At 49.4% G+C, this 14,330-nt stretch overlaps 1 protein-coding gene across 1 annotated transcript; it reads right to left on the minus strand.

Annotated features, from left to right (window-relative positions):
* Positions 1–304: 304 nt before the first annotated feature.
* On the minus strand, positions 305–10,655 carry LOC100087148 (mas-related G-protein coupled receptor member D-like). The gene is made up of 2 exons (XM_029060951.1): positions 10,536–10,655; positions 305–1,868 (listed from the first exon to the last, which is right to left on the minus strand). The coding sequence occupies exon 2, from the start codon at positions 1,800–1,802 to the stop codon at positions 732–734; it is 1,071 nt and encodes a 356-aa protein (XP_028916784.1). The 5' UTR covers positions 1,803–1,868; positions 10,536–10,655; the 3' UTR covers positions 305–731.
* Between the last annotated feature and the right edge of the window lie 3,675 nt (positions 10,656–14,330).

Raw genomic sequence — 14,330 nt, forward strand, 5'->3', positions numbered from 1 at the left:
AGGCCCATGCTCTATTCACTACGCCATGCTGCTTCCCTTGCTAACTCAGTCCTGAAGGCAGGGCCTCAATCAATCAATCCATTGTATATATCGAGAGCTCACTGTGTGCAGAGCACTGGGCTAAGTGCTTAGGAGAGTACAATGTAATTAGCTTACAGGACCTCCATAAATCAATCCATCCCCCAATCAGTCATATTTATTGAGCACTTACTGTTTGCAGAGCACTATACAAAATGCTTGGGAGAGAACAATATAACAGTGTAACAGAAATGGTAGACACAGTCTTTGTCCACAACAAGCTTACAGGACCTCAATCAATCAATCAGTCATATTTAATGTGCACTTACAGTGTGCAGAGCACTGTATTAAGCCTTCAGGAGAAGGCCTTATCGGCCCACCGGTGCCTCAAGTTTTCCAGCTCTCTTTCCCTTCTCTGGGAGCGGCATGTGGGTATCGGACACACCCTGTGCCCCCCGCCCCTCCATGGGAAGGGAGCCAGGTCCTGGAGGACCCGGAGAGAAGATGGGTCCTAGTGGAGAGCCCGGAAGAGAACGGCCCTTCCAGGAGGATGGAGGCTCCTCCTGGGCCCAGGGAGACACTTGACCCTTGCGTCCCCCGAGGCCGAGCCTGGACCCTCAAGGCCAGTGACGGGCCCAGCCCAGGGGGAGGAGATGGGGACGGATACAGGGGGGATTCCATCTCCATCTCCGTGGGAGCCGGAGCCACGCTTCTCACTGGGCGGAGGGCAGAGGCCTCACGGGGGCCGTGCTGTTGGGAAGCGCGTCTTTCTTGGGGCTCCCCGTCGGGGCCCCGCCGGCCATCTCCACGGTGGCTGGGGTGGGGGTGTCCCCCTCCTCCCCGTCCAGCTCGCCCTCGTCCCCGAAGGCCCTCCTGAGGATCACCCCGATGGACTCCCGTAGCCTGCGCTTCCTCTGCCTCCCCACCAGGTAGTAGACGAGCGGGTGGGCGGAGCTGCCGGCGCAGGACAGGATGTCACCCACGTAGAAGAAGAGGGGCATGTAATCGTCCCGCCACCCAAACAGGAACCACTTAACGCCCAGGGGCAGGCCGCAAGCCAGGGTCACGGGCACCAAGAGCAGGGTGATGATGCAGAGCCTGGCCGGGCGTCGCGGCTGAGCACCGCACCGCATCTTGACCAGCAGGGCCAGGCTGGACAGCAGCATAATGGCGGTCAGGAGGAAGAGCAGGGTGGCCCAGGCCACGCAAAAGCCATAGCAAGGCGTGTTATTGAAGTACCTGTAGAAGTCCCCACAGGTATACTCCCTCACCACGTGCCAGAGAAACGCCCCAGCCCAGAAGAGGGAGCACACGGCGGACGACAATGCCGGGGGCCGGCGGCGGCGGTACCAGCGTGGGGCGAGATTGGACAGGCTGCGCTCGGTGGTCAGGGCTGCCAGGACCCCCAGGCCCGAGGCATAGGAGAAGAACGTGACCCTGTCGATGAACCGCTCGATGAAGAGGAGGAAGTCGTGATCCAGCTGCCCGAACTGGACGGCCGTGAACAGGGCCTGGCACAGGAGGAAGGAAAAGTCGGCCCCGGCCAGGTGCAGGATGTACACGGTGAACGGGTTCTGCTTGAGGCGCAGGCCGAGGAACCAGAGGACCAGGCCGTTGCCGGCCAGCCCGGCCAGGCTGGTCAGCACGATGAGGAAGTTCTTGATGACCCGGAAGGTTCTGAGGTCGTAGTCGCACCACGGGCAGTCGAGGATGGATGAGGCGGCCAGCTCTGACCCGGGGCCGGAGGCCGGCTCCCAGCGTGGTCCCGGGGGGGCCCCGGTCATGGCGGCCCCTCTGGGGTCGGGAAGCGGCCGCCCACGTTGGGCTGGGTGAACGGTGGACGGATCCTCCTGGGGAGACAGAAATTGCCACCCGGCACCAAAACCGAGGTGTGGTTTGAGAGTTGGAAATACGATGATATTTACTGAGTGCTTACTAGGTGCGGAGCACTTTGGAGAGAATAATAGAGCTGTAGACAGGTTCCCTGCTCACAAGGTAAGCCACCTCACCCCCTAACTCTCCCTTTTCCTTCCACTAGATGAGCCATCCGAAGCCCCTGAATCTCCCCTCTCCATCCCTAACTCTCCCCAGTGACCCAGCACAGACGGTCCAACCGTACTAACTCTCCTCTCTTCATCCCTGAGTCTCTCCCAGTGACTCAACATGAACCATCCAACACCTCTGACTCCCCCCGACTCTCCCCCACTGAACCAGTACAGACCATCCAGCATCCCTGACTCTCCCCTCGCCATCCTTGATTTTCCTGTCCTGGGACAGCCTGGACAATCCACCATGATTTTCCCAGGCCCCTCTGAAACCGCTGGTGTTCCTAGCTGTACAATTCCCTATGGGGACAGATTTCCTGATCCCACCCCCTGTTGATGAAGCAGTGTTTCCTGTTCCTTTTGTTTCAACACTCCCCTTCCCCCATTCTTGAAATTCAGGAAGGGCCTAGGTCCATTTCGGGCAGGTTTGGGTTCACAGCCCTGGAGAGGTGGGGGCTGTAGCTCTGCACACAATAGGCACTTAAAAAACATGATTGAATGAATGAATGGTGAAGGGGCTTGGAGATTCTGGCTCATATCGCCCTGGACCTCTCCACCCCCCCTCCCCATGGGCCTGCCCCCTCCCACCTCCACTTTCAAGGCTCCCTCCCCTCCCCTACTGAATGAGGGAAGGGATAAATCCCTTCCCCCTTCCATCCTCAGGACCACTACTGGTCTCTCCCCATCTTCTAAACCTCCTGACATCCCACCTCTTCCAGGAGTTTTTCCAGATTAATTTTATTCAAGTCAAATCCTCCCTTCTCAGCACTTAGGTGCTCACAGCCACCCATATCACTAATGTACATATCAATTTATAAACTCTAATGTTTGGAAATTTATTTAACCACTGATCCATTTCTCCATTCTCCGTTCTCCTTATCGTCCTACTTGGGCCTAAATGTAGGTCTGCTCTGTAGCCACTATGTAAACTCCTTGAGGGCAAAGATTGTGCCCTTTCTTAATGGTATTTGTTAAGTACTTACTATGTGCCAGAAACTGTACTAAGCGCTGGGGTAAATATAAGATAATCAGATTGGCCACAGTTCATGTTCCACATGGGGCTCACAGTCTTATTCCCCATTTTATACATGAAGGGCTTGAGGTACAGAGAAGTGAAATAATAATAATTGTGTTATTTGTTAAGCACTTACTCTGTGCCTGACACTGTACTAAGCTCTGGGGTGGATACAAGCAAATTGGGTTGGACACAGTCCCTGTCCCACATGGGGTTCACAGTCTCAATCCCCATTTTACAGATGAGGTAACTGAGGCCTAGAGAAGTGAAGTGAATTCCCCAAGGTCACAAGAAGAAACTTGGCAGAGCCAGATTTAGAACCTAGTTCCTTGGACTCCCAGGCCCATGACCTATCCACTAGGCCTTGCTGCCTTCTACTACCGATTGATTGTCTGGTTGACTGACTGATGGACTAACTGCCATTTCCCCTGCATTCAGCCAAGCTGGGCACTGCCCACTGGCACTTGGGGAAGCCACTGACCTGGTTCTGTCTTCTCCCTACTCAGGGCACCTCGTTCCCACCCAGCCTCCACTGCCCGCTCTCCAGTTCAGTTGGCTGCTCCTTCCCCATGGCTTTCAAATATGCTCACAAGAAGCAGTGTGGCCTAGTGGATAGAGCAAGGGACTGGGATACAGAGGACCTGGGTTCTAATCCTCACTGCATCACTTGTCTGTTGTGTGACCTTGAACAGGTTACTTCACTTCTCGGTGCTTGGTTCCTTCATCTGTCAAATGGGATGCAATAGTTGTTCTCCCTCCTACTTAGAGGATGAGCCCCAAGTGGGACCTGATTATCTTGTATCTACCCCAGTGCTTAGTACAGTGCTTGGCATATAGTTTGCGCTTAACAATTATTATTATTATTATTACTACTATTATTATTATTATCCCTGGGCCTAAAAAAACCTCCCTTGGCCACAGGGTTCCTTCCAGTTATCACTGCATCTTTCTATTACCAATTTTTTCCAAAGTCCTGGATTGATTTATTTACTTCTGCTGTCTCCACTCTTTTTTTGAATGGCAAATTAAGCGCTTACCATGTGCCAGGGACTGTACTTAGCGCTGGAGTAGATACAAACTATTCAGATTAGAGAAGCAGCGCGGCTCAGTGAAAAGAGTACAGGCCTGGGAGTCAGAGGTCATGGGTTCTAATCCCTGCTCTGCCACCTGTCAGCTGTGTCACTTTGGGCAAGTCACTTCACTTCTTGGTGCCTTAGTGACCTCATCTGTAAAATGGGGATTGAGACTGTGAACCTCACGTGGAACAACCTGATTACCCTGTATCTATCCCAGCGCTTAGAACAGTGCTCCGCACAGAGTAAGTACTTAACAAATGCCAACATTATTACTATTACAGCCTTAATCCCCATTTACAGATGAGGTAACTGAGGCACTGAGAAGTTAAGTGACTTGCCCAAGATCACACAATAGACAAGTGACAGAGCCGGGATTAGAACCCAGGTCGTCTGACTCTCAGGCCCCTGCTCTAACCATTAGACCACTTCCTCTTCTCCAATTCTCTCCTTGACCACCTGTAAACTGGCTTCTGCCCCCTTTACTCCATAGAAACCTCCCTCTCTAAGGTCACCAATTATCTCCTCCTTACTAAATTGAACAGCCCAAGATCACACAGCAGATTCATTCATTCAATAGTATTTATTGAGCGCTTACTATGTGCAGAGCACTGTACTAAGCATTTGGAATGTACAGTTCGGCAACAGATAGAGACAATCCCTGCCCAGGGTGGTAGAGCCAGGATAAGAACACAGTTCCTCACTGTACACACCGCTACCATCTTCCCTGTCTCATATGCCCATAACCTTGGCATTTTCCTTGACTTATCTTTCTCATTAAACCTTCTGCCATCAAATTCTGTCTATTTTACCTTCACAACATCTCTCAATTCCATGCTTTTCTCTCCACCCAAACTGCTTCTTCATGGATCCTAGCATTTATACCCCACCTTAACTAGTGCATTAACCTCTTTGCTGACTTCCCTCCTTCCTATGTCTCCACTTTCCAGTCCACACCATTCTGCTGAGGATCACTTTTCTAAAAAAAAAAAATTCAGTCCATATCTTCTTATCCCTCAAAAACCTCCAGTAGTTGCCCATCTACCTCCATATCAAACAGTAACTCCTCACCATCAGCTTTAAAGCACTCAATCAGCTCGCCCCCTGTTATCTTACCTTATGGATCTCCTATTACAACCCAACCTACTCACCTTACTCCTCTAATGCCAACCTACTCATTCCACCCCAATCTTGTTTGATTCTCTACTGACCCTTTGACCACATGTTCCTACTGGCCTGGAAATCCCCCTTCATATCCAACAGACTTCTTCTCTTTTCACCTTCAAAGCCCTACTAACATCACACCACCAGAAGACTTTATTAAATGGTATTTAAGTGATGATGATGATGATGATGTTGGTATTTAAGCTTTTACTATGTGCAGAGTACTGTTCTAAGCGCTGGGGTAGATACAGGGTAATCAGGTTGTCCCACGTGAGGCTCACAGTTAATCCCCGTTTTACAGATGAGGTAACTGAGGCACAGAGAAGTTAAGTGACTTGCCTACAGTCACACAGCTGAGTACTTACTATAATAAATAATTATAATTCAATAAATACTATTGAATGAATGAAAGTGACTTGCCTACAGTCACACAGCTGAGTACTTACTATATGCCAGGCACTGTACTAACTGCTGGGGTAGATACAAACTAATCAGGTTGGATGTAATCCATGCCCTACATAGGACTCACAGTCTTAATCCCCATTTTACGGATGTACTCACTGAAGCACAGAGAAGTTAACTGATTTACCAGGGTCACACAGCAGACAAGTGGCTAAACTGGAATTAGAACACTGATTCTTCTGATTCCCAGGCCCATGTTCTATCCATGCTGCTCCTCTGACTAAACCCTCATTTCCTCTATTCACCTATGCCCTTGGATCTGTACCCCTTAAGCACCTGATATTCACCCCACGTTCAGCCCCACACCACTCTCTCACATATCTATTTCCCCATCTGTAATTTATTCGAACATCTATCTCCGCTTGTGTTCTATCAGCTAATCATATTTATTGAGTGCTTACTGTGTGCAGGAGAGTTCAGTACCCTGCCCACAAGGAACTTGCAGTCTAGAGGGGAAGACAGACAGTAATCTAAATATTTAAATTATGGATTTGTACATAAGTGCTGTGGGGCTGAGGGTGGGATGCATAAAGGTTACAAATTCAAGTGCATGGAGTGTATACCACAAAATCCTGTGGGCAGGGATTGTGTCCACCTATTCTACTGTATTGTACTCTTTCAAACGCCTAGGACAGGGCTCCTGTGAGAAGAAGCGGTCAGTAAATACCACTGATTGATTGACCTCAGTTTCCTGCCATGTCTCAGAGGGTCTGGGTGTCCAAAGAGGGGTGGAGGAAAGGGATTATTTTGGAGAAAAGGAGTAATGATAATAATAGTGATGGTATTTGTTAAGCACTTACTATGTGCCAAGCACTGTTCTAAGTGCTGGACTATACTGACTCCTGCCCTTCTGAAGAGCCTCTAAAGATCTTCTAAGGATCACGATGACCACTGCCCCTCTTTGAGACTCAATGCACAGTGATCCACTACTGGCGGGTGACCAGAGTGGTTCTAGAGAGCACAGGACCCCAGAGCGGACTCAAGCTTGTTCTGTGTGCCTGTATGAGTGCTGGCATATCTTGCTCTGTATGGGTCGGGCTGCCCGTGTGTGTGTTTGTGTGTGTGTGTGTGTGTAGAGAAGGTTTGGTTGGGGTCAGTTTTGTGTATATGTGTGTGGATATATGGAAAAGACATGAAGCAGGATTGTATGTTCGTATGCATAAGGGAAGATGTACTTTTGGATAGAATCTTTCTAACAACACTCCTATTACATATATGGATAGAGATACGGTGGGGGTGAGGCTGGGCTGTATGAGTGTGTGGGGGGGCTGGGAGGATGGGTGTAGGGGTATGGGGTTGAATCTCAGCAATTCTGACCTCCTGTTCTCTTCCCTCCCCTCCACCGTAACTCCCATATCCACCTTAAAGTAAACATTACCCACTCGATTCCCTCCAAGGGGCTTTCCCAAGCTAAGCCCCACATTTCCTCCTCTCCCTCTCCCTTCTGCATTAGTCCTGACTTGCTCCCTTTGCTCTTCCCCCCTCCAAGCCCCAAAGCACTTATGTATCTATCTGTAATTTTATTTATTTGTATTGTTTTCTGTCTCCCCCACTCTAGACTGTGAGCTCATTGTGGGCAGGGAATGTCACTGTTTGTTACTGTATTGTTCTTTCCCAAGAGCTTAGCACAGTGTTCTGCACACAGAAAGCGCTCAATAAATATGATTGAATGAATGACTCTCTCCCTTGTTCTGACTGCTGTTTCTGGAACACGCTCAGACTCCCGTCTTGTCTCCCATCGGCCCGGGCCTGTCCCTGCCCACCCTGGGACTTGGGAATTGTGTCAGGCTGAGCCTGAGGGGGTGGGGACTGAGGGGGCAAGCCCGGTGGGGAAGGGGAGGTATCTTCAGCCCAATAGGGAATGTGTCTACCAGCTGTGTTGTATAGCACTGTCCCAAGTGCTCAGTAGAGTGGTTTGCACTCAGTAAGCACTCAGTAAATACTATGGATTGGTTGATTGCTGTTTTGGGAAAATGGGGTCTTTGAGCCTGTGCACGGGAGGTGGCTGGTGTCTCTGTCCTGATTCCCAGACTCTACCTCCTTCTTCCCTGGGGACTCACTGATTCCCAAATTCCCACCTTCTTCTTCCCTGGGGACTCACTGATTCCCAAATTCCCACCTTCTTCTTCCCTGGGGACTCACTGACTTGACCCTGTGGGCCTGAGTCACTGGAGATGGAGCAGGTACAGTCCCTGGCTCAGCCGGTAGCACCGGCATAGCCAGAAAATGAGCAGGGATGCTTTGTGCCCTGCTCTCCCCTTTACAGAAGGGGAGACTCCAGCCTCTGACTCCTCGACAAGGCTCTGTTTTGGTCAGAAACACCCCCGAAACCCCAGCCTCGATGAGTCCCACAGTCCTGTGGAGAGGAGCCGGGCACTGAGGAAGGACAGAAAGACAGTGATCGTTCCTCACCCTCCAGCCTGGCACGGATCTGGAATCAGGGCTGGATGGGTCACCCTGTCAGGGCTACCTCTGCCTCCTCTTCCCTCCTGCCCCAGAGTAAAGGGAAACATTTGGACCACCCCATCCAGAATAGCTCCAGCCAGTCTCCCCAATAAGGCCCGGGGAATTTGCTGCCATCACCTTGAAAACTTGACAGATGTGGATTCCTGTGAGAAGTGGGAAACTTCCAGGAAATAGCTATCGTCCTGCACCCAGCGGTCCCGAAGAATCCTGCCCCCAACGGGTCCTGGAAAATCTGGCACCCAGCAGATCCTAGCTAGAAGAGGAAGAAGCCAATTCCTCAAAGTCATAGGATGGTCTTCTTCCCTGATGATGGTTTACATCAGAGAGACTTTGCAAACACGCTCTTTGGAAAAAAGAGATATGTGAATTGACTCTATTTACAGAAGTGTATTTATTTTATTATTTATTTATATTAATAATAATGATGGCATTTGTTAAGCACCTACTATGTGCTAAGCACTGTTCTAAGGGCTGGGAGGGATACAAGGTGATCAGGTTGTCCCACGTGGGGCTCACAGTCTTAATCTCTATTTTACAGATGAGGTAACTGAGGGACAGAGAAGTTAAGTGACTTGCCCAAAGTCACACAATTGACAAGCGGCGGATCTGGGATTAGAACCCATGACCTTTGATTCCCAAGCCCATGCTCTTTCCACTGAGTCACACAGCTTCTCCTAATTAATGGAGACTCCATTAATCCATATTAGTGTCTGTCTGCCCCTTTGTTCTATAAGCTCATTGGGGGCAAGGAATGAGTCTGTTTGTTGTTATATTCTACTCTCCCAAGTGCTTAGTACAGTGCTTTGCACCCAGAAAGTGCTCAGTAAATACAATTAAATGAATGAATGAATGAAAATGTATATCAGCACCTGAAGTCTCCTTTATCTTTTATGGTATTTGCTCAAGGCTTACTATGTGCCAGGCACTGTGCAAAGCACTGGAGTAGATACAAGCTAATCAGGTTGGACACAACTCATGTCCCACATGGAGCTCACGGTCTTAATCCCCATTTCACAGAGGAGGTCACTGAGGCAACGAGAAGTGAAGTGACTTGCCCAAGGTCACACAATAGACAAGAGGGAGAGCCAGGATTAGAACCTAGGACCTTCTGACTCCTATTACGGTGATCTATCCTCTTAGGCCACATTTCTTCTCCCACTGAAAATATGTAAGCTAAAAGCAGGAACAATTTAGGCCATTGAGACTTAAAACCCAAATTCTGATTTTTAAATTATTATTATTACTGCATTTGTAAAGGGCTTACTATGTGCCACACACTGTACTAAGCACTGGGGTGGATGCAAGCAAATCGGGTTGGACACAGTCCCTGTCCCACGTGGGGCTAACAGTCTCAATCCCGATTTCACAAATGAGGTAACCGAGGGACAGAGAAGTGAAGTGACTCGCGCAAGGCAACACAGCAGACAAGAGGCGGAGCCAGAATTAGAACCCATGATCTTCTGACTCCCAGGCCCATACCCTATCCACTACGCCACGCTGCTTTGACCCCAGACTGTCCCCAGTCTAGTATTAGTACTTATCTTGATCTGGGTTTCCCTCAGAGAAGCAACAGACATTTAATCTTTCCTCCTGGTGGAAGGCCCTCCAACAGCAACTTCTCTAAAGTGATCTGGCCAACCACGCTTCTTTGTTTTGGAGTGAGAACATCTCTCCTCTCCATCTCCCCTCTAGAACCCATCCCATGACGTCTTCCGTGTCCCAGTGTTCGGGTGGAATTTGCTGGCTTTAAGCCAGTGCCGTTAGGTGAGCCAGCTCTTCCTGGATTGACAGGACAGGATTCTGAGAAGGAGAGTGACTTAGTGAATAAGACCTGGGTTCTAATCCCGGGTCTGCCACATGTCTGCTGGGTGAAATTGGGCAAGTCACTTCTCTGGGCATCAGTTCCCTCAGTTACCTGGACCTCTCTGGGCCTTGGTTACCTCATCTGTAAAATGGGGATTAAGAGTGTGAGCCCCATGTGGGACTGTGTACAACCCAATTAAGTTGTATCTACCCCAGCACTTAGAACAGTGCTTGGCAGATTATATGTGCTCAACAAGTACCATTATGATTATTATTAGGTATCTGAATCTCCCCTTGAGGTAGTGGGGGCTCCAGTTTCTTGTCTGGTGTCCCGTGTGGACTGGGAAGACCCTCGCATAGAAGGAATCCCCCTTCCCTGCTCTCCCCAGCCAGGGGTGTTGTCAAGCCCAGGTTCCTAGGGACCAAGAAAGGCCGAGAACAAACCCCCGGAGAAGCTGAGCCAGAGAAAGAGACCACATAGAGAATTACCTGATCCTAGGTGAAGTAGCTGCTTCTCCCCCCTTCCGTTGGGTCTTGGGCCGGGTCGTGGAGTTCACCGCTGCCCCAGTGCCGGGGGAGAGTCCTGCCCTGCCCTGTGGGCCGGCCTAGAGATGGGATCAGGACGTCTCTTCCAAGCTCCATCCACCCTCCGCTGTCACGTGGTGTCCAGCGCTGCCCCTGGTCTGCCCTGCTCCGGGACAGGCTCCTCTTTGTGTTGTCTAGAAACAGTGAACAAAGAAAGGGTGGCATTCTCAGCTCTGAAAAAGCTCCCTGCTTCGGACCGAAGCCACATCAGACCACAGGAATTAGGGAAGGGGGCATCATGGGTCTGGGCCTGGGGGGCTCTGAGGGGACAGAATGCAGGAGGGTCAAAGCACTGAGGGGAGTCAGGGGAAAGCAACCATATTGATGAGTGGGGGGAAGCCAGTGGCTGCTTCTTCTCTGGCCATCCTCCTCCTCCTCTCTGACCAGCCGCCATCATTACCCAATTATCATCAGAGTTCATCAGTCATTGCCATTGATTGATGGATTGGTTTTGTCCCACCCAATTTGGGACTTCTAGTCACCCGCCACTTGTCTGCTGTGTGACCTTGGGTGAGTCACTTAATCCCTCTGTGCCTCAGTTACCTCATCTGTAAAATGGGGATGAAGACTGAGAGCTCCATTTTTTTAGTGGTATCTGTTAAGTGCTTCCTTCCCTCTCTGCCAGGTACTGTGCTAAGTGCTGGGTCAGATACAAACAAATCGGGTTGGACACAGTCCTGGCTCACAGTCTTCATCCCCATTTTCAGAGGAGGTAACTGAGGGCCAGAGAAGTTAAGTGATTTACCCAAGTTCACACAACAGACAAGTGGCAGAGCGAGGATTAGACCCATGTTCTATCCACCAGGCCATGCTACTTCTTGGTCACTTAACATTTTGGCGCCTCAGTTCCCTCGTCTGTAAAATGGAGATTAAGACCGTGAGCCCCATGTGGAGGCTGTGCCCCACCTGGATTATCTTGTGCCTACCCCAGGACATAGCACAAGACCTGGCACATAGTAAGCATTTAACAAATATCATTTAAAAAACCCATAAACCTACTAGCCAGTGTTTCTCAGGAAACCTTTTGCAAGAAATGCAACACTGGGGATCCCTACTGTACCCTTGACTTTTAGCTTTCCCTTGATGGACTCTCTCCTGGCTCAGGAAATGGCTCCAGGTTCTAATGGAGGAATGTCAACCCAGGGGAGGCCGAGGGCCTGAGGGAATCCCGCGCATCTGTTTACTGGAAAGGCAGCCTACAAGAACCAAGAATGAGAGGCATTCCGCAGCCCCGCTTTACCTTCCAGGCCAAACTCACAACAGGAGGTCCAATCTCCACATGACCTAGTGGGAAGAGCACCAGCCTGGGAGTCAGAGGACCTGGGTTCGAATCCTGCCTCTGCCACCTGTCTGCCATGTGACCTTGGGCAAGTCACTTCACCTCTCGGTGCCTCAGTTACCTCACCTATGAAATGGGGATTAAATACCTGTTATCCCTTCCACTTAGACTGTGAGTCCGATGTAAGACCGGGACCATGTCTGACCTGATTATCTTGTATCTACCCTAGTGCTTGGCATATACCAAGAGCTATTCAATTAATCAATCAATCGATGGTAGTCATTGAGTGCTTACTCTGTACAGAGCACTGACTAGGCGCTTGAGAGACTACAATGCAAGAGAGTTGGCAGACAGGTTCCCTGCCCACAGTGAGCTTACAGACTGTGAGCCCCATGTGGGATATGATTGCCTTATTAATAACAATAATAATAATAATAATGGTATTTCATTCATTCATTCAATAGTATTTATTGAGCGCTTACTATGTGCAGAGCACTGTGCTAAGAGCTTGGAATGTACAAAACGGTAACAGATAGAGACAGTCCCTGCCCTTTGACGGGCTTACTACTATGGGCCAGGCACTGTTCTAAGCAATGGGGTGGATACAAGCAAATTGGGTTGGACACAGTCCCTGTCCCACAGGGAGCTCACGGTCTCAATCCCCATTTTACAGATGAGGGAACTGAGGCCAAGAGAAGTGAAGTTGCTTGCCCGAGGTCCCACAGCAGTCAAGTGGTGGAGCCAGGATTAGAACCCATTACCTTCTGACTCCCAGGCCGGTGCTCTATCCACTTTGCCATGCTGCTTCTCCACTGGGGCTTGACACATAGTCAAACTTAGCAAATATCACGATTATTATAATTATTTTATTATTATTATTCTTATTTAGAAAAGTCCTCCACAGGTAGGGCATCCTACATAGTGAATCCTAAGTGATGGAAGGGGCATCAGCGCCACTCAGCAGATGGTACTGGAAGGCTCAGTAGACCTGTCCTGCTCAACTCCCGGTGGGAAGAGGACTAGAAAAGAGGACCCTAAAATCTGCCTGCCTCACCCAAACCCAGTCCCCGGTAAACCATGATTGGTAAGAGGTATATGTGCAGAGAAGCAGCGTGGCTCAGTGGAAAGAGCACGGGCTTTGGAGTCAGAGGTCATGGGTTCAAATCCCAACTCGGCCACTTGTCAGCTGTGTGACTTTGGGCAAGTCACTTAACCTCTCGGTGCCTCAGTTCCCTCATCTGTAAAATGGGGATTAAGATTGTGAGCCCCACGTGGGACAACCTGATTCCCCTGTGTCTACCCCAGGGCTTAGAACAGTGCTCGACACATAGTAAGCGCTTAACAAATACCAACATTATTATTATTATAGTGACAAAATGAATACCAGAAAGACTTTCTCGAAAAAAATAATCCCATCACAGAACTTCAGGGTCCTATGTGAAGGAAATTTACTTGTGATTCATGTTTTATGAGAGTGCTGTTTGTCTACACCTTGTCATTTATTCATTCAGTAATATTTATTGAGCACTTACTATGTGCAGAGCACAGTACCAAGTGCTTGGAAATCTACATTTTAATCCGTATTATCTGTAGATTTGTCTTTAATTTTTTAATCTTTTCTAAATGTCTGTTCTCCCCACTGAGACTGTAAGTCCCTTGTCTAAATATATTTATTTTGCATTCACTTCAGTGCTTACAATAATAATTATGATATTTAAGCGCTTACTATGTGCAAAGCACTGTTCTAAGAGCTGGGGTAGATGCAAGCTAATCAGGGTGTCCCTTGTGGGACTCACAGTCTTTATCCCCATTTTACAGATGAGGTAACTGAGGGGCACAGAGAAGTGACTGGCCCAAAGTCACACAGTTGACAAGAGGCGGAGCTGGGATTAGAACTCATGACCTCTGACTCTCAATCTTATGCTCTTTCCACTGAGCCATGCTGCTTCCCTACTAAGCTACGCTGCGTCCCTGTGGACGAGTGCTGTGGTGCTGAGGGAGGGCGAATAAAGGGTACAAATCCAAGTGGAATGGCGATGCAGAAGGGAGACGGAGTAGAATGTGGAGAAAGCCAGGCTCTGGCGATGACTAATGTTGAACTCTGACACGTGAGCTGCTTTGCCGGGAAGCAGCGTGGCTCAGTGGGAAAAGCTCGGGCTTGGGAGTCAGAGGTCACGGGTTCTAATCCCAGCTCGGCCGCTTGTCAGCTGTGTGATTGTGGGCAAGTCACTTAACTTCTCTGGGCCTCAGTTACCTCATCTGTAAAATGGGGATTAAAACTGTGAGCTTCACGAAGGACTACTGATTACCCTTGTATCTACCCCAGCACTTAGAACGGTGCTCTGCACATAGTAAGTGCTTAACAAATACCAACATTATTATTATTGTTATTTTCAAGCGTCTGCAATTACTGCAGTCCC

This window comes from Ornithorhynchus anatinus, chromosome 3 (genome assembly GCF_004115215.2).
Source record: "Ornithorhynchus anatinus isolate Pmale09 chromosome 3, mOrnAna1.pri.v4, whole genome shotgun sequence".
Lineage (NCBI taxonomy): Eukaryota > Metazoa > Chordata > Mammalia > Monotremata > Ornithorhynchidae > Ornithorhynchus > Ornithorhynchus anatinus.

What these genes read in the sequence shown, in the direction of transcription:
- LOC100087148 (XM_029060951.1), bottom strand. Translation starts at nt 1,802, where the DNA reads ATGACCGGGGCCCCCCCGGGACCACGCTGGGAGCCGGCCTCCGGCCCC.